Source organism: Asparagus officinalis, chromosome 8 (genome assembly GCF_001876935.1).
Source record: "Asparagus officinalis chromosome 8, Aspof.V1, whole genome shotgun sequence".
Classification (NCBI taxonomy): Eukaryota; Viridiplantae; Streptophyta; class Magnoliopsida; order Asparagales; family Asparagaceae; genus Asparagus; species Asparagus officinalis.
Genome location: NC_033801.1, coordinates 14,558,082 through 14,578,030, shown reverse-complemented (window position 1 = coordinate 14,578,030; position 19,949 = coordinate 14,558,082). Strand labels below are relative to the sequence as shown.

General features: G+C 35.0%; 3 protein-coding genes across 6 annotated transcripts in view; 2 read left to right on the top strand and 1 right to left on the bottom strand.

The window, feature by feature from the left end:
* Nucleotides 1-3,095, top strand: part of LOC109851311 (CRM-domain containing factor CFM2, chloroplastic) — a 32,151-nt gene extending 29,056 nt beyond the window's left edge. For 3 of the 4 annotated variants that reach the window (XM_020421372.1, XM_020421371.1, XM_020421374.1), the window contains 6 exons: nt 59-202; nt 1,258-1,386; nt 1,490-1,639; nt 1,721-1,949; nt 2,558-2,688; nt 2,767-3,095. In XM_020421372.1, the coding sequence (XP_020276961.1) occupies nt 59-202; nt 1,258-1,386; nt 1,490-1,639; nt 1,721-1,949; nt 2,558-2,688; nt 2,767-2,970 (987 nt within the window). In that variant the 3' untranslated portion in view covers nt 2,971-3,095. Of the gene's footprint in view, nt 1-58; nt 203-1,257; nt 1,387-1,489; nt 1,640-1,720; nt 1,950-2,557; nt 2,689-2,766 lie in introns of those variants that run through there. The other variant, XM_020421373.1, reaches the window with a different exon arrangement.
* LOC109822240 (NAC transcription factor NAM-B1-like) lies at nt 4,226-6,563 on the bottom strand. Its single transcript, XM_020388403.1, has 3 exons — nt 6,276-6,563; nt 4,678-4,943; nt 4,226-4,587 (listed from the first exon to the last, which is right to left on the bottom strand). Exons 1-3 carry the CDS (start codon nt 6,508-6,510, stop codon nt 4,483-4,485), a joined length of 606 nt encoding a protein of 201 aa, XP_020243992.1. The 5' UTR covers nt 6,511-6,563; the 3' UTR covers nt 4,226-4,482.
* The window catches only part of LOC109820219 (protein SCO1 homolog 1, mitochondrial), a 17,459-nt gene continuing 4,543 nt past the window's right edge, over nt 7,034-19,949 (top strand). The window contains exons 1-5 of the mRNA XM_020386326.1: nt 7,034-7,317; nt 11,519-11,596; nt 13,313-13,492; nt 16,103-16,193; nt 18,901-19,110. Coding sequence (XP_020241915.1) covers nt 11,534-11,596; nt 13,313-13,492; nt 16,103-16,193; nt 18,901-19,110 — 544 coding nt within the window. The 5' untranslated portion in view covers nt 7,034-7,317; nt 11,519-11,533. The remainder of the gene's footprint in view (nt 7,318-11,518; nt 11,597-13,312; nt 13,493-16,102; nt 16,194-18,900; nt 19,111-19,949) is intronic.

Sequence of the window (19,949 nt, the reverse complement as noted above, 5' to 3'; positions counted from 1 at the left end):
TATTTTCTCATTTTTTGGGGTATTGTATACATGAATACTACTGTATTGTAATCTCCAGGCTAAGGAGCAAGCAGTTGAAGACGAAATGCAGTTAACTGAGAGTGATAAATTAGACATTGATGATGAAAGGATTGAGCATAGCTGGTCTGTGGAGAGAGACCATGTGTCTGCTGGATCTTCTCATGAACAACAGAGCACTGAGGTAAGTCATATTCTATGAAGAAGATGAAAAGTAAAATAACTCCATTCTGTAACTCATGTGTCAAGTCTAAATGCCTTTATTCCTAAATATAAATTTATTTTATGCCAAGGCATTCATGAATTGCCAGATAAATATTTGATTCCTTGTTACGAGTTCATGTTAAGAAGATTTTTCACCAGTAACTCTAGTTGCCTGAAGTGGAATTATTTTTCCTTTATTTTTTCACGTCTTTCTCTAGATGCTTCCACGTCTGATTTCAAGATCTTACTTTTTGGCTCTGAAACTTAATTTTGCAAGGTTGCTTATTCTTCAACCTATTTCATGTGCTGCTTTGAGAAAAAATCCACGTATATCTGAAACTATTGGATTCTACTCAGTAAAAATATTCGAAGGATATCAGCACCCCATGTGAAAAAGAATAATCAGAGTAAAGTTACTAAAAGAGGCAATGAAAATAATATTCTTGTCCAGCAGTAAAGACTAGAAAGCATGCCGTGGAGGGAGCTTAACGAAAATGAAGAGCCATTGATGCTTAAGTTACTCATTCAGGGTAATTTTAAATTCTAAATCCCCTCTACCATTTATATTTTGTACCAAGTTTCTCATTTGTTCTATATATATTTGGAAACTGTTAAAGTTATGGAGCAAACCAACCAGCCTTATCCCTCCTTCCAGACAATGGTAATTTTTCTAATGCCATAGCAGTTATCCCCACTCTGGTATACACGAGGGTTCTAAAATGATGTACTATTTCCTATCTGTGCTCCTATTCACTGGTAAAAGAAACATTAAAGCTAATGTGAGTTTTACAACTACCAATACCATAAATATCATACGGCATATCTTCCCGTTGCTTTCTTTCTTTTGATTTGGTTTTGAAAATGTTATTCTTACTCTTGTTCACTGATAACACAAAAGGCAGATGCTAATTGAGTTGTACAACCACCAATATTGATAACAAATGTTGTATATCATATGTTCTCCTTGCTTTTTTCCTTCTAACCTGGTTTTGAAAATCTTATTCGTGCTCTTTATTCTGTACATCTATGGTCAAGGAAGTGAATGAAGCTGCTGAAGAATACTTGCACTTAAATAAGAGTGATTGTGTTCTGAATGAGGAAGAATCCTCCACAGTTACGTCAAACAATGCTATCAACTCCATATTTTCTTTGAATCATAGTCAGGTACAGTCTCCTTTGTTTTGTCGTTTCACCTCCTTTGTTTAGAACTTTTTTCCCTCTATAATAGGATTCTATAGATTTTCCTAATTGTCTTGTGCTGCAACAGGAAAATTGGTTAGCTCTCAAACATGTAGATCAGTTTAGTAAGAATGAAAATGTTCGGTTTGACAGTGAATCCACAACTAGCACAAATATGTCCAACAAAGAGAAAGGATGTAGCTCTAATGAGCCCGGGTTCTACCCTGAGTCTTGTGCGGTACCAACCGACATCTGTGTACTATGTTTCTCTTCTGTTTTTCTGTTTTCCCTTTGTTCACTGCTAATCTTATTTTTACAGCACCAAGAAGAGGTCCCAATACCTGCCATCAGCAATGGAGATGAAGATGAAGCAGAGTTATCCATTGGGTCAGCAGGAGGCACACTGGACAAACATGTTCATGAGTATAAGCTGAGAGATGATTCTGATCTTGAAATTCCCTTCAGAGCTGCTCCTCTCTCGAATCGGGAAAGACTTGTTTTACGAAAACAAGCTCTCAAGATGAGAAAACGTCCTGTGCTTGCTGTTGGTAATAATAATTTCTATCTATATCCTTTAAGTTATACATTGATGTTCATTCTTTTGTCTAGAAGGTGCTGGGTGGTCTCCATTTTGCATGTTGTATCAAGGATGATCCAATCTTCGGATGTCTTATAATTCTACTGATACATGTTTTTCTGTCTAGAGGATGAAACTCATCTTACCGTATATTATGTGGATCTTGTATATTTTACGTATTTGTTTTTGTACACTTTCAGAATTCAGGAAATTTGTATACGCATGTCCAGCATATGTTAATTGTTTTTGTTCTTGTATGCATGAATTTTAAAAATTCATATATCAATCTTCAGCATAAGTTAATTGTTAAATTCCACATTGAAAAAAGGAGTTTGCGGCTAACTGATTTTTTTTACAGAAAGTTACAGAGTGCAACTTTTTCACCATTGCGGTGCATCTGCCCTAATGCTGCCGAAGTATTTGATATTCATGCTGTTATACAATAGGATACTATTATGTGATTATAGTTATTTGGCATTTTATAAACTTTTACAAGATGCAGCTCCCAATAAGTTGATGTTTTTCGCGCCCTTTTCTCAACAGTTCATGTAATGCGCTAATGTATTGTATCATATCCAGGAAGGAGCAATATTGTCACGGGCGTTGCAAAAACAATTAAAACACATTTTAAGAAGCATCCCCTGGCCATTGTGAATATCAAAGGAAGGGCCGAGGGAACTTCAGTCCAGGAAGTGATCTTCCAACTAGAGGTATTTTATTGATGCTATTAAATTTAACTGGTGCCAAACGATATTGCTGGCTTAATTTCTGTTACCATTGTTCAACAGCAAGCAACCGGTGCAGTGTTGGTATCAAGAGAACCGAATAAAGTTATTCTATACAGGGGTTGGGGAGAGGGAGAGACTGCTGGTGGCGATCTGAAGAACAACGATGAAGGGAAGGGAACGAATGTTAAAGAAGAGAAGGTTTCTGCTAAGCTTATGGAAGCCATGAGAGTAGAATGTGGTTTGTCAGTCAATACAGTGGAATAACATACATGTTCTGTAAATTGTCACTAATTCATGCTCACAGATCGATTCAATAGATAAAATTCAGTACATATTTTCTAATCAGATCTCTTTTTGAATATAATGGAATTGCACAGAGTAACAGTTCATTTTTTGTGTTCTTTTACTATGATATCTAAACTGTTATTCGAGATTTGATTGTTTAGATTCAGCAGAGCAGACCGACAGAAGTTCAGAAGTGAAGAAACCTTTTTAAGAAGGATTTGAGGTTTGTTTTGGTGTTTCCATTCGTCAAAGTGCAACTTATTGCCAAGCAACGGACAGATGTACTTCTGCATGCCATGCCCTAATCAAGTTGGCGGCCAGAAACCAGCAAGGATTCCGACCTATCCGACTCNGCATTCCTTCATGTCGACTTGAAAGGCGGTATCAGTCAATCCTCTTGTCGAAGACGACTCGTCATGAACCCACTCGACCAGATACTTGATGCATCGCAAGGACGACTCGAAAGACGTTACTTCTCGGTGAAGCCAAAGGACAACTTTTGCCTCGAGCCTTCCCCACTTGCAACGTGTCAGCATCACATTTAATGCATGACAGATGCATCATGCCTCTAGCCCTAATAGCTTTCATGACTCATCGGACCATGTATGCATCGTCATACCTCCGATCACTTCTCATTTAATGCTGAGTTGATTGCTCATCCAGTTGCCATCCGACACCTCTAAAGTAGGTGCTAACTCAGCCGTCAGCTCACACTTCGCTATCGTCATCCTGTGTTCAGCCAAAGTGACTGATCTACCATTTATACTCTCGGTATAAATAGAAGTACTATTCTAACTTAGAGAAGGAACTCTTTTTTTTAGGGTTCACAAATCTGATCTTTAAGCAAAGATATTGCACACATAAGAACTCTGACAATTCTTCATTTTCTTCACTCAAGCTCAACAGCTGATTTGATCGTCGGAGAAACCACGAGAGACCCAAGCCCCGTCCTCTTATGAATTTCTAATTGTACAGATTTTTTAACCACCTTACTCAAAACTAGATATATAGTCGGGAAAAAAGCGACCCGTCATCAACACTCAACTACCCTATCCAACAACAGAGACAATTGACTGTGTGATCAATAAAACATTAAGGTTGCAAAAGTATGTGTTTATACTCAAGTCAATAAATTAAAATGCAGTTCAAAATTGAGCAATAAACTGAAATAATAACGGGAAAAACAAAGATTTCATCCCAAAAAAGGAAAAAACGATTTTGACTTGAAGCCTTCATCATTGATTAAGAAAAGGGTAACAGACAATTACAGGTAATATCCCATAGAACTAAATTGCTAGGGGCAAATAGCCCGATCAACACCAAACTACAAATGCTAAAAGAAAATAGAAAATAAACAAAAGATAACTGGCTTTGAATTTCCTTCAACTACTACAAAATTTTATGATCAACTGAAAGACCATGATAAAATATCGACCATCTCAAGGAAAGGAAATATGATGATTCCCCTTCTCAATAAGGGGGAAATACTTCTTATTGCTTATGTACACGATTGCTCATTTTACCCTTCTTCGAAACTTTCACCTCATATTCCTGAGGAATCACTGTTTCTATTTTGCATATAACCCAATTTTTCATCTACAAGAAAGAAAATAATCGCATATTAACACAAACTATACATCACAAGAGAATAAATTTTTTTACCTACAAGAAGAGAGAGTATCTCACCTTGGGATCTTTAAGGTTCTCTATATTGGTTGCTTGAAATTCTTGCATGGTCCAATTGGTCTTGTATCGCCCATTTGGTCCAAGCTCTTTCCTATAGTAGATAAATGTGTTCTTTAACCCGATGATTTCTTTGGTATCAGAATCCTTGATGGGCTCATCGCTCACATCTAACTTCCAATAGCCTTTCGGGGTGGAACGGTCTGAGTTCTCCTCAGCCATGTACACAAAGAAATACATCCAAATCTCATCCCCATTAGACATAGTAACTGCACATGAAGAAATATGGATGTCACAACACTGAAAACTCAATGATGAAAATTCACTATGATAGAATAGGATATGTGTTCTCCTTTTATTTGCTAGAAAAAGAGCCTTAGATGCCTTACCCTTGACATCAATTCATATGGATTGAGTGTTGATATAGGTTGCTTATGAAGTTATTTATTGGTTCACGTTTACACAAAACATGAACTGTTTTATATGAAGAAAAGTTAAGGGGAAAACAAATTATGTACCGTCGGATTATGAAGAAACGGCAATAAAAACAAATATGAACTGTTTCATAGCAATAGCAATTAATATTTGTTGCTTCAAGGCTAGTATATTCGAAATAATATTTTTCCTTTTATCCCTGTGAATCTCACTTAGATAAAATTATGTTTACCTGAAATTTGAAAAGACCTGCATTTTTTAGTTGCTTTTAAAATTCTTAAGAAGTCCTACAATATACTCCAAATATAAGAAGAATTGTATATTTCTCTAAGCAAAAATTTTTGCCCTTAAATCCTATAATCATCACCTCCAATGATTTTGAATTAAATATTTCCTCACTGACCCCCATGATTTTTAAATAAATATTTCCTCCCTAAAAATTTTCCAGACTTAAAATAAGGAAGACAAAAAATCACAAATTTAATTCTAATCAAAGAAGAATCAAGTCCTCATCAAGAAGTGCAATAAAAGTGATCCTTTTTAAAAAAAGACCAATTTTAATATTTTATTAAAAAAAATAAACCAAGCTAAAGATCCAATTTTAATTATTTTGATTTGCAACAATTCCATGGCTGTATCCAAGAAAGTCTTAGATATGTTGAGTTAGGTCAAAATTTTATGATTAAAATTTCAAGTTAGGGTTTTGAACAAATTTTCAAAACAGCCTCAAATCAGTTTTTAATTTTCAAAACCGACCCACTTTTTTTTTACCAAAATCGACCTACTTTTTGGCACGTCAGCTTAATCTCATTTCCTAATTAATCGGGTTGCCAACCCTGACTATTTAGGGCATAAAAAATCAGGTTTAAGATTTTTAATTGGTTGGGGTTGCCAACCCCGACTGTTTAGAAATGAGATTAAGCTGACGTGATAAAAAGTGGGTCGATTTTGGTGAAAAAAAAATGGGTCGGTTTTGAAAAATAAAAACAGATTTGAGGCTGTTTTGAAAATTTGTTCTTAGGATTTTCTTTATAATTGACATTAAAATGAAATAGATAGACGATGATCGATTAAGCCAGACGTCGATAAACAAATAACTACGAAGATTTATCAGGTTAAACAAAAACCACTAAACCCATATAAGATGAAAAGAAAGAAATACTCACTGGGGAGTTCCTCAGGTTCAAAGAGGTAGACATCAATCTCTTTGATAGGGTTAATTGGTAACGGCGCTCCCAAAACTTTGTTGCGTACAAAATGCCTGATGACGACATCGCCGGTCGGGCAAAATCGAAACCCTATCGGCAAACAAGGATGGGTTCCGTCTTCATTGTATGGAGGCAATGGCGACGTCAGTTCCAAAGGAGAAGAAGCAGAAAGAGCTGAAGGCGAAGAATCCATGCTTATTATAAGATATAATGGCTTCTGCCTTATAATTTATTTTTATTTTTTGGTTTCGGTATTGGTTTTGATGTGAGTTTTTGAGAGAGAGGGGGAGGGGGGTTTATATATACAAGCGGCGGTCCTATTCCTATCATGAAACAAATCTAATCATAATAGTAACAGTGTTTTGATTTTTATTTCTTGTGTTTGTTTAAACATAGAAAAAAAAATGGAAACCACCCGCAATAATAACAATATTTTTAGTAATTAAATAATCTATTTTTATTTATGATCACCGTTTCAACAGTGATTTTAGTAATTAAAAATTCATTAAAGTGACATTTCTAACTGTTTTTAGAGTTTTATGGTGTGAAAACATTTTTCTCAAAAATCTATCGTGACATATCTTATATGACACCTTGATTTTTTTCAAATCACAAAACGATGATTTAAAAATCGAATAAAACTAAAATGGTACGGAGGGGATTTCTTAAAATCTTGACTTGGCGGGGCATTTTTTTTTAGCAAACAAACAGAAAACTGCGTCTTTTCTCTCCGTACCCCCAAACGCGTTTCCAGGGTTCATCCAAAACTTCTTTTTTTTTTTTCGCTGCAACTCGATCCGGTCACCTCCCACTTCCTCCCTTCCTTCTCCGCCGTCCTCTCTTCTCGTGTTCTTCCTCCGCCTTCCTCCCTTCTCGTTTTCCTCCTCCGCCTTCTTCCCGCCGTGCAAAACCCAGCGTCGTGACCTCCTCTGCCTTCCCTTCCTTCTCTCCCGTGGCCCAAAGTTCCTCCGCACCGTTGACAACGATCGCAGACGCCAAGGTATCTCTCCTAAACCTTAATCCTAAACTCTATTCCCATTTTGATTTAAGGGTGTTAATGTTGATTTATGGGTTCTATGGGTTTTCTGATTTTAGTTTAAGAGTTCTGATCTGTTTCTAACGGGTTTCCTGTTTTCTATTTTAATCTCCATTAATTTGATTTATGAGCTTAATGGGTTTTCTTATTTTTCAATTTAATGGTTTTGATCTATTTGATTTTATGGGTTTTTCTTATATTAATCCAGGGGTCTTGATCTATTTGTTGTAGACTTCCTATTTGCTATTTTGATCTGCTTGATTTCTGTGGGTTTCTTCTCTTCTGCTTAATGAATTTGATCTATTTCATCCTTGTTTTGGTATAGCTTCTTTCTAATCTTTATGCCTGTTGGATTTAAGGTTTGATTTATTAAATTTATTGGTTTCCTTATTTTAATATCACGGGTTTGATCTATTTAATTTATGTGTTTTTCTTATATTAAATCAGGGGTTCTGAACTGTTTGTTGTGGGTTTCATGTTTTCTATTTTGATCTACTTGATTTATGGGTTTCCTTCTCTACGTAATGAATTTGATCTATTTCAATTTTTTAATGGAATCTGAAATTCAATTTGTAATCTATGATAACTTCAACCTACTCGGCTACTCCTTATTTCTACAAGTCTTAATATACATATTCATGAGTGATGCAAAACATTATTAAGCACAGCATTGTCAAGCAGTGTGCACTTTAATAAATTATTAAGCACAGCATTGTCAAGCACTGTGCACTTTAATATCTATACATAAAACTTTTTTGTATCCTACTATATAGACTATGACATATACATTTTACATGTTATATTGAATATTAGATTGCTAATGCAAACTTGCTTGACTGGTTTACAAGTGGGTTAAGGTGAATGATTTCACCTTGATGGATTGAGAGTATCCTACATATTTCTAGTGTGATGGAATTAAAGTTAAAAAGGTATGCATATTATGTGTTATGATGATGGACTATTTTTAAGATATGCAGCCAAAGTTTATAGCAGTAATATATTGGTGAGGCAATCCATGATGACAATGCTTATTATGTAGGATCATTATGATATTTGCAGCCAACATTGCTATTATAAACTTTATGGCGAGACAGATAATGAAGAAAAGAGCCTTTTTCTGAGCACATTTTCTATAAGTTGTATTAAGTTGTGTTATAAACATTGCTATTATAACAAGTTACTTTTAAGTTGTATTATAAACATTGCTATTATAACAAGTTACTTTTAAGTTGTATTATAAACATTGCTATTATAAACTTTAGGTTTTTACATGAAATATTTTTAATTTTTTATAAATATTTTGTCTAATTTTCTTTTATGTTGGCTCCATGCGTCCATATCCTATGCTAGTTGCGCAGAAGAATGGCCGAAGTGACCAGAATCTTATTTCTATATGCATAGGTCAGAGGCATGGCTGAATATCTAGCGTATGAGATGGAAAATTATTTGTCATTGATTCATGTTTCAAGTTAATTAATCATACTTCATGGTGCATTGCTAGTTTCTGTAACTTGACTTAGCTACTTCATGGTGCTTGCCTTCTGAATTTCCAGCATATGTCTGCATTTAGTTGTGTGCTTGCTAGTTGTTGCTTGGCCTTTGGTTTCAGTTGTGTGCTTGGCCTTTCGTTTCAGTTGTGTGATTGGTCTTTGGTTTCAATTGTGTGCAAACTTGTCTGAATTTGAAGCACCTTATTGGTTGCTTATTGTGTTGGTGCAAACTTGTGTTGTGTTGGATATATGTTGGTCTCGGCCTTGGTCACAACCATGGTTTGGTTTCAGTTGTGTTGGATATATGTGCTGGGTATTTGTGTTGGATATTTGTCAACTTTGGCTTTTGTGTTGGATATTTGTGCTTTTGGTTTGGCCTGAGTTGTGTGCTTGCCTTTGAATTTCCAGCCAAGTAATTTCTTGGCCTGGGTCACAACCATGGTTTGGTTTCAGTTGTGTTGGATATTTATCAGTTGCTAATCATTTTTGCTGTCATTGCTACCATCCTCATTGTCCATGACAGATTGCCAAAGTTGGTTTCAGCCTTAGTTCAGTCTTGGATATTTTCAGACTTGGTTTGGCCAAAGTTGGTTTGGTTTCAGTCGAGTTGGTTTCAGACGAGTTGTGTGCTTGCCTTCTGAATTTCAGACAATGTGTGCTTACCTTCTGAATTTGCAGTCAATTGAGTGCATACATTATATTTTGTGTGCCTTAATTTTTGTTAATATTTTGTCTTATATGGGTGGTAATCACATCATGGTGACCACAATCAAGTTTTCTTGATTTTCTTAGTTTGAACCAAACACTAGAAAATGAGGGAATCTATTCACACATCAATTGTTTTCTTCTTTTTTTTTAAGTTGAACCAAACTAAGAAAAGTGGTCGCCATATTTTTTGGCGAAACAAACACAAGAAACACTTTCCATGAAAGTGAAGGAAACACAAAAAAGTGAAGGAAAATCGTTTTTGGAAAATGAAGGAAACGAACCAAACAAATCCTAATTCGAATCCCTGTAGGGGTAGGAGTCTGGGAGGTGAGTGTGCCCGACGGTGAGTTTAAGCTAATTGTCACCGCTAATCATTGTTATAAATAGCGGTAAATAGCCCCGCAATAGCGGCGCTAATAGCGTTAGCGGTCCCTTCCCGCGACGCTATCGCCCGCTACGCTATCGCACAATAGCAGTGACATATTGCGAAATATGTTTGTTCGCAAAAGCGGTCAATAGTGTGTCATAACGGTAAATAGTGAGCGATTGCATTCAAAATTTTCTTTTTGACTGCTATTTAAAAGCGGTTTGAGGCTTTTTTTTTAAATTAAACTCAACCATTGACCATTGCATTCCACCTTCTCCTGTGATTTTCAGCATACTTCCGCCACCTCTCATAGCCTCTGGTACCTACATTGATACTTCCTCTCACTTCCTTCACCGTGAGCTCTTCTTAGGGTAGTCTTGTCACCGCTAAGCTCTTCTTCTCGAAGAAGACGACTTTTTGACTCCTCCAGTCATCTTCGGTATTACGTGATGGTTACATGTCTATTTCATGTTTAGTATCTCTTTAAATCATCCAATATGTACTTTTAGATTTCTTAGATTTTTCTTTAATTTTTTTTAGAATGTATACATATCTAAATTAGACCGCTATTTGACTTTGCGCTTTTTACCGCTATTTTGCCGCAATAGCCCGAAATAGCCTTAGCGATGCCTCACCGCAACGCGACGCTATCCTCTATCGATAACCTTGCCGCTAATACCCAACCCGATAGGATACCAAGCGGATTTCTGAAGGGGGAAAAACAAAAAGAAGGGGAAAAAACCCATTTGATGTTTTCGGGTTCGGGTTAAAAAATGTCAAAACCTCTCTCTGGACCCTTGATAAATCCTGTGATCGGTTCAGCTTCGGGAGCTTCTTGGAGGTATTTTCCTTCTTCTTTCTCTTCCTTCTTCCTTCTTCCTTCTTTTGGTGGCGACTGAAGTCACTGAACCCTAACCCTAACTAACATCGGCTAGATTTCTTTCGAAATTAATACCCTAAACTCCTCAATCAATTTTTCGTCTGCAATTAGATTGGGATAAAAATTTTACAATTAAGGGACTATTGTGAGGAAAATAACCCATAGCACATGTAGTTATTGAGTTTTCGGAATCTTCTTGTAAATGTGATTTGAAGTTCCAATAATATATATGAGGATGAACGAGAGCGCTGAATCGGAATGTAATACGTTTTCCTGTTCAATAAATCAAGTAAACCATTTACTAGTGAAATTAAAGTTGCTTCGAATAATTTGAATTATTAGTGCTTTACCACATACTGAAATATATATTAATGCATCCAAATGTTTCTTATTGAAAGAGATTGTAGTTGTAATTTGTAAAACTTAAAAGTGGATAGTTGTCGTTATGATTTGTTGCCGTTGGTTCTAATCAGAGGATAAATGATGAAGAACTTCCCATTGTCAACCCCAAAACTTTGGGATAAGGGCTTGGTTGCTGTTGTTGTTGTATAATTTTCAAAGAGTAAACCACAATTTGGACTCTGGATTTTGGTTCTAAGTAATATGTTTTTATTTTTATTTTTTTGAAAAAAATCTTCTCATGTATACTTGAATTTTATGTACTTGTTCCTCTTATTAAATTATGCTACTTGGATAATCAATTTATATGGATGTTTGCAGCATTTGTTTCTGGAAATGAGTAGGCTGAAGGGTGTTCACTGTTTCCTTGGGTTAATATCTCGGAGAGGCTATCTTCAGGTCAGTAGTGCTTTTACTTCTTTCGATTTCTGTGTTCATTCATGTTAGTCAGAAACAAAGAATTGGAAACCTACATGCCTGATCTAATTTTTCATTTTGATTAAATCTTGCAAACATATATACTTAACTCTGCGTGTCCATGTTATGCTCATTTTATGATGTGATGGTTCCTTGCTTTTTTTTCATCGCATCTTTCTTTCAGTCAAAAGGATTGGCGTGCTCACTTTTAGTATCATAGATTTGGTCTGTTCTCAATTTCTCATCATAAAAGACCCAGTTTCCGGTTCTTTTTCCTGTAAGTGGAAGTTGTAAAAGATTTTCAAAATTTAGAAACCAGTGGATGTTTGTCTATGACATGGTTCTAATTTTAAATACTAATAATTATTTTTTCAAAATTTAGAAACCAGTGGATGTTTGTCTATGACATGGTTCTAATTTTAAATACTAATAATTATTATGTGTCAGAATGGATATATCACATGACATGGTTCTAATTTTAAATACTAATAATTATTATGTGTCAGAATGGATATATCACAAAGTCCCAGTCAGTCGATATAGAAACTTGGGATATTTCATTCTTATGATTTTGAGAGATTTCAGGCCCTATCAAGATGAAGTCAGACCACCAATTATCCTAAATAACAATCAAATAGAACCTGATGTGATACACATTGCAGGTCCAAAAGGGCCATAACCTTAACTTTTACAAAGTTGAACTCGAGACATCATAATATAAGGCTTTAACAACCGATGCCCAGATCTGAAAGGGAAAGGAAGTAAATGCTTAGTAGTTTAATCTGTAAAGCCTGCTTTGGAAAATATTCTGTAGAAAACAGTTAACTTGATTTGGTATTCCATTCTTTTTAATCTAAGCTTATACATCAAGCAGTCGGTTATACTTGGTTGGAGAAAAGAGTTTCTAATGCTTAGAACTTTTCTTCTTTGGTGGAGAGAATAGGTGTGACCAGAATGATATGTTCACAGCTGATCAGCTATTTAGCTGATATTAATGACTCAGAAGTCCAAACCAAGAGTTTTCTGATTATTCTTTTTTATTTTGCAAATCCACTCATTTAGGTGTAGAGATAGTGGATATAATTGTTTGACATCATCCAAACAGTCCCCACAAAAAAATGGAGAGAGAAAAAAAGCCCTAAAGACAGGTACTTCGCTTTGATAACAAAATAACAAGAGATTAAACTAGAGTACTAAATGTGACGCAGGATTAAATTTTGAAGTTTTCTGTTAAAGATGGAAATGTCATGACTTAAGGATCACTAGTTCAAAAATAAAAAAGCTATTCTCTAACTTACAATTTTTGCAAATTGTTAGTTTTGGATTCAAAGTGAAGGCTTACCGGCACCTTGTTTCAACCTATAATTTGTGGAACTTTAATGTTGAAACCTAGTCAATTGTTTTCCATGCTTCAAATTATGTGCTACAGTTACCAAGGTGCTACAGTAATCAGGTATTATCCATTCTTTTCTTCCTCATGTAGTAGTGCACATAACTGTGATATCACCTGACAGTTTTCCTCATCAAAAGGGGATGACTATGGAATATGTTTAGAAGTATCCAGAAAGGAATTAAATTCACCTTTTCATAGTTGGTATCTTTTTTTTAATAACTTATATGCGTCCTTTACAATTATTTTGCTTTTATCTTTCTTTTTCTAATCAGTTTGTTGCCTTGTTTTTTTTCTTTCAATTATAGGTTACTTCTTTATCAACTGCAAATGAAACCTCAACCTTATCCAATAAATTCCTTGTTAGAGTTCTTTCGGCTTCAGCAGATGGCAGCACGAACACTTCTTCAGTTGTTGCTTCAGGTGAAGTGAAAGGGGCTAGTGAACCAAATTCGTCCGATCCTACTAAAAAGGCTGTACGAGGTGGGGTAAGTCACAAGCCCACATGTTTCTTTTATATAAGCATAAAGCTTATTTTCTACTCTATATGATTCTCTTTGCAGTCTCTTTATCATGTTTAATCTATTACATGTTGATATCATATCTATTAGGAAAATAATAAATATGACTAGAATTTATTGGAAATCTGATATTTGAGCTGTAATATCCATGCTATATGAAGCATGATCTGGTGCAGACTAGAATTTATTGGAAATCTGATATTTGAGCTGTAATATCCATGCTATATGAAGCATGATCTGGTGCAGCATGTCCTTAATATGCTAGTTCATCCTGAAGCTGTAATATCCATGCTATATGAAGCATGATCTGGTGCAGCATGTCCTTAATATGCTAGTTCATCCTGATGACTCTGTTCCTATTAAAATATTGGATATACATGCTAGATGAAGCATGTAACATCCATGCTATATGAAGTATGATCTGGTACAGCATGTCCTTAATATGCTAGTTCATCCAGGTGACTCTGTTCTCTTAATATATTGGCTATACATACCTCCTGGATGTTTGGCAATTCATTTGATTTTTTATGCTTTCTACTGCTAGCAAGGCATTGGACAGTTCATTTCTTGAACACAGGCATATATTGGTATAGAAACCACTGCCATATACTGTTGTACGCAGGCAACTGTCGGTATTCCTTACAATTTTTGCGGCTGTATATCAGTCTATGTCATACTGGATAGTTATATTTAAGGAAGCAGACACTGTACTGCCTAGACTGCAGTTCACTTGCATGGTAGATGAAGAAACTGGAGTCCCTTCCACTTGACTTGGTATATACTATATACCAGAAAGATGAAGAAAGTCATATTTCTTTATTCCACCATGCAAATTTGGTTTGTAAGACTTGTAGGCATCTTCACGTATTTCTGGTGATGCATAGATTCTCTTTGGGTCTTGCAGAATGCTATTCCTTGTGACCTCTGCATTGACATGTATTTTTTTTTCCAATGCTTTTGATTTCTACCTGTATTGTGCCTATTTCTGTTTGTTGACAGTGGCACTTGGACACTTGATGACTGTCCATTGGCACATTAAATCAGCGAATCATGTTGATGGCATAGTTTTTTTTCAAGTGTTGTTAATATAAAAGATGTCACGTTGGTAGTTGGTACCTGAATAAAAGGTTTTAATTACTCCTGTCAACCTTATTATAGATAACTATTATGGCTTACAAAAACTTTTTTACTTAAACATCTGGAATGTATAGATTTATTCTAAATTTTAGATCATTGGAGGTTGCCTTCTCAGGAAGACCCGCAAGAGGCCTCCATAAGGCTACCAAGACAACTTAAATTATTGTTTGAGGTCAATTTTTATCCAACCGCTGGAGAATTGATAGAGAATCGATAAACCTGCTAAACAACTTTGGACTTATTTGCACGTATCATTTTAGTATATAGGGCGTATCAATTTTCTTAAGTTTCTGTTTTGACTTTATTTTTTTAATTATTTGAATTTGATATCAAGCTAGAGGTTATCTTTGTTTGAAATTACATTTTATATTTTGTGTTTCTTATTAGTACTTTTGATTGGTGGATGACCTACGAGGCACGAGTACTTCATAATAGAGAATTACCCACATTGGTTACTCCAGATAGAAACATGTTTGGTACTTCTTCTAACATATCCTAAAAACTGATAACATATTCTGATATGTATCAAGGACAACAAATAAAAAAATTCTAACGCGCAGATTAGGATCCAGCTTTCTAAATAAAGGAAGATAAATAAGTGGTTGGTCAACTGCTGGTTTATTTGACTTAGAGAGCTTCTTTTATAACATCAGAGATATTACTTTCTGTTAACCATGATCTCGTATCTTGCTGGCTAGCTATTATATCCAGGATGTATCTGTATTCTGAACTATAGTATTTGTCATATCTGCATGCCCATATCCTTATCACTTTATCAGCACTCTATTACTGTATTCATCATATCTGTACCTTGAACTTTAGGGCTTGTCATATCTGTTTTCTGCATCTGATTCTGCACATAGTAGTTGATGCTTGAGTTGATCGAATCTTATGGTTTCCTCTGTCCTTTTGATTTCATTCACCCTCTGCGTATTATATTCTTCTTTATTCTTACTCTTTCCTTTACTTCATAAAGTCCTCTGCCTGTCAAACGTATCAGCAGTATAGGGCCATAGGAATTTCAATAGATGAGAAAAGTAGTTTGATGCTGAGGATGTTTTCCAATTTTTAAGGGCTCCCAGTCAGATGGGTTTTGAAGAAGAATTTCCTTTTCCCCTTTAATGCTTTGTTGTTAATGTGGATAATCTTCTCATTTTGGATATGAATTATTTACCTTTGGTTCTATATTTCTGTTACTATTTTGCTTATCAAACTTTAGCTGACCAAAAATATGGGATAAATTCTTCATAGTTGCTTTGATTCTGTTGTATTTAATTATCTGGTTCTACTATTGGTGCTGCATTCTTCTCCACAGTTGATTAGTTATATTATATAGGAAAAGAACCTTTCATGTACTTATCTCTCTCATGTACATACGATCTAGACATCCATATGAGTTTCTTGATTTGTGAATTATGAAAGTAACTTTACTGAATGCAGCCTGTCTCGTGGTTGAGCCTTTTGTTGCTTATTGCCACTGGAAGTGGGATAACTGTATACTATGACAAAGAGAAGAAACGACACATAGAAGGTGAATTATTATGCTCTTCTAGAAACTTATTTATTTTCAGGTTTTAAATGCAGTTTGGTTTCCTCAATTAATCTCTATTATCTTTTACCGTAACCATTTTCTTTTTGATTAAGCTATTAGTGGTGATATAGTAAGGAATTGTTTCCTGTTCTTTGTATGCATTTATCTGTTTTATTGTTTGATCTGTTAGGTCATTCTTGCATTTTTATCATCAGTATCCTGAGAAGCACCAACACTAACAGTAGGACATTGATGCGACTTGCCATAAATATGCAAACATGGAAATATTGTAAATAATCAGTTCAACTAGCTGGTAGCATTGATGCTGCCTCCATTAGTGGCACCAACCTATTGCCCACCTTCACTGTCACATCCATATTATAATTGTTTATATTCTTTTTTAGATAATGTTCTAAAACATACATGCAAGGGGGGTGTCAACAAAGTCAGGTTGAACCCGAAACCTGCACGAGCAAACCTGAAGAATCCAGGTCTTTGGAAACTTCGAAACCAGCTTGAAATCTGGAGTGACCCTTAGTTTGGTAGGTCCAAAAAGCACGTACATACATACATAAATCATCATCTAGCCTTTGCCCATAAAAATGGGATCAAGCTATGGAGCAAGGCTCTATTATAAGGTGGTACGACCATGAGTCAGCTTGTTTCTCTAGTTTTAACCAATGCAAAACCTGGTGAACTAAACCATGGGGACTGGCCATAATTCTGAGATCAGTGGGCATTCTACAAATTCTCCATTTCTCCTACACAAGAAAGAAATCTCGATGAGAACGAGCAAAATTGACCCACATGATACCGCGATATCCTGGTGAGAATAAACTAAAAAATAACAATTTAAGCATTTGATTTAAAAATAAACTATACACCTAGCTGTTTAAAAAAAAAAGCAAGTTAAAGCCTAACATAACAATGTACACCAATACCAGTCTGCTAACGTATAAAGTGGGTTCAAAATTAATTCTTTCGAATATGCTAGATCTAAGGTGATTTAGGAAGTGAGTGAGTCTAAAAGTAAATGGTGATACAGCTTTCAGTTTGCAGGTAAAAACGCTTTTCGAGAAGTGAGCAGGTTTAAAAATAAATGGGCCAATTTTTTTTTTGGTTTATAAGTGGGAAAAACATCTATAGTTTGTGATGCCGGGTGATTAATGTGAAAAAGAGCAAGAAAATAATGGTTAAAATAATTGTTTGTAGCATACAGCTAACCACTAGCAAAATATGGCAAGTTGTACGAAAATATAACATCTTACACAGTACATCAATCTGTTGAAATACAAAATGAGTTTAAAAATAATTTACTGCAGTATTTTGGTCTAAAGATTGATTAAGTTTTCGAAGTGGGTGAGTTTAAAAGTAGATGTGGTTAGAACTCTGGGCGTAGTAGCAAAATTCTTTTAGGAAGTAGATGGGTTTTAAGTAAATGAGATTAAAGATTAGCCGGAGTATTTCGGATTTAAAAGTAATTTTGGGAATAGATACGTTGAAAAATAAATGCGAGTGGAACTTTGGGTTTATAGCCAGAGAGACCATTTTCTTAGGATTTTTTTGATATTAGTCGTTACATCTTTCATATTTTGAATTAGTCCCTCAAATCAACTAAATTGCTACGGGTCCCCAAATTCTAAAGTTATTTTTAAGTTAGTCCCTCAAATTATTGAAGTTGCTATAAGGTCTCCTAATTCTCATAATTTTCCCCCCCAATAAATCTCCCTAGGTTCGGCTTCTATAATTGATTGGAGGGTACAATTTCAAAATGACTTAAAAATTGAGGGACCTAATGGTAAATTTAATTATTTCAGTGACCAATTTCTTATTAATTGCGGGACCTATTAGCAAGTTCAGTGATTTGAGGGATTAATTTCAAAATACGATATAATTAAAGGACTAATATGGGGGGAAAAGTGCATCGGTTTCAAAATAAATGGGGTAAAACTTTGGGATTTTATGTAAAAAAGGGGAGAAAAAAAAGAAAACGTACAGGCTGCAAGAGCTAAACCTGTGATCATTCATTTCTAATGCATAAGCTGTATCAATTGAGCTAACTTTTTTTTTCTGCAGATTGATGACTATTTGTTATATATTAATTATTGGAAATGAACTGTAGTTAAGCATTTCATCTCCAATAACTTTAGTATACTATACAGTACAATACAATGAAAGATGGGCAATAGTTAAAAAAAATTCAAAGATAGGCAGATGTGCTGGAGGGAATCATATTTGTATTCAACTCTCAGGGATGGTAAAACCAGGAGTCAAGCAGAAAACATTTCTTCGGAAGAGGGACACCGGCAGAAAAACATATGTAAATGTATGTTCATAAAGTTGCACTGGACTAAAATACAAACACATGGATATGGTGTATGTGGTAGAGCTTAAACAGAATCCGGTACTTATGTTTTCTTCTGCAGAGATGATAAATTCATTGTCAAGTTGTTTTTCACCTATCCCTTCTTTCTCCTTAAGTACCATCTCTAACATAGTAACATGTTGTAGCTCATTCCATCTACAACCAATTTGAATGTGTGTTTTTGTAACTCTCTGCACGATCTAAACTCCAACCTGTTGATTTTCTTGAAATAATAGATTTTATTTGAAATTGCCAACATCGCGTTGAAATGAAACTGCTACATCTCTATTGGCTTAGTTTTGTTTCTATTTCAATCAGTTCACGTATCATTTTGAATTGCAGAGCTGAAAAATGCTGGTGCACCAAAAGAGGGAGCATCTGTTGGCACAGCAGCTATTGGGGGTCCTTTCAATCTTGTTAACCATGATGGAAAATCTGTTTCAGATAAAGATTTTGTGGGGAAATGGACACTGATATATTTTGGATTCACACACTGCCCGGATATCTGCCCGGACGAACTCCAAAAACTTGCTGCTGCTGTTGATAAGATAAGTAAGACCATCCAACCCCATGCACAACAGAAGTAGATAACTGAAAATAAAATGTTTTAAGTGTAGAGTATTGTTGTTCACTCTGGAACATGATTTTGCTCATGTTGGTTTTAACATTCATGGTTGGATTATTTGATTTATTTCTTATAAATCTTTGTATCTTTCCTTCTTTCTAATTTCTTAGACAATCATAAGCATTTTCTTAACTATGGATTATCACAATAGTCCAGTGTTAGTCAGCCGCAGTAAAGTATCCAGTTGCAAAGAAAAAAAAATTGACATGTGTCTTCAAAGAACAAGACATACCCTATATATTGGTGCATAAATATGTCCGGATAAATGTGATGGATAATGAGATGACTTAGCAGAAATATGTCCAGATGTATATAATGTCAAATGGCAAAGGAAATTTGTAAGCAATTTCTGCATATTAAACATGATCATCCAAACAAGCTGCAAAATTATGGATGAGCTAAAACAATTAGAGCTTACAGCTATTACCCACATCGCTGCTGTCAAAAACCAAAATTTTTAATGATCAAAATTATAGGCTTTCTAGCAGAAAAGATTTCTATGAATTTCTATTCTTTCCTCTTTTACTCACTAATCCAGTAAACCTCACATTGCTTCAAGGTATTTTTTAAATATTCCTTTTTCCCAAGAATTTTTCTGCAAAGTGGCTATGTTTTAGAAGTCCAAAGAAAGTAGACTACATGACATTCAATTAAATGGAAGATGTGAACAAATTGAAGTTATAAGATAACAGGTTGCATTATTTGTTTTAGATTTTAGGGAAACTTTTTTCCTTCATTCAATATCCATCTTTCTATAAGAGATTTA

Coding starts and splice junctions, on each gene's coding strand:
- LOC109822240 (XM_020388403.1), bottom strand. CDS start 6,510: ATGGATTCTTCGCCTTCAGCTCTTTCTGCTTCTTCTCCTTTGGAACTG. Junction 4,944..6,275: donor TGAACCTGAGGAACTCCCCA/GTGAGTATTTCT, acceptor CTTCATGTGCAG/TTACTATGTCTAATGGGGAT. Junction 4,588..4,677: donor AGAACCTTAAAGATCCCAAG/GTGAGATACTCT, acceptor TCTTTCTTGTAG/ATGAAAAATTGGGTTATATG.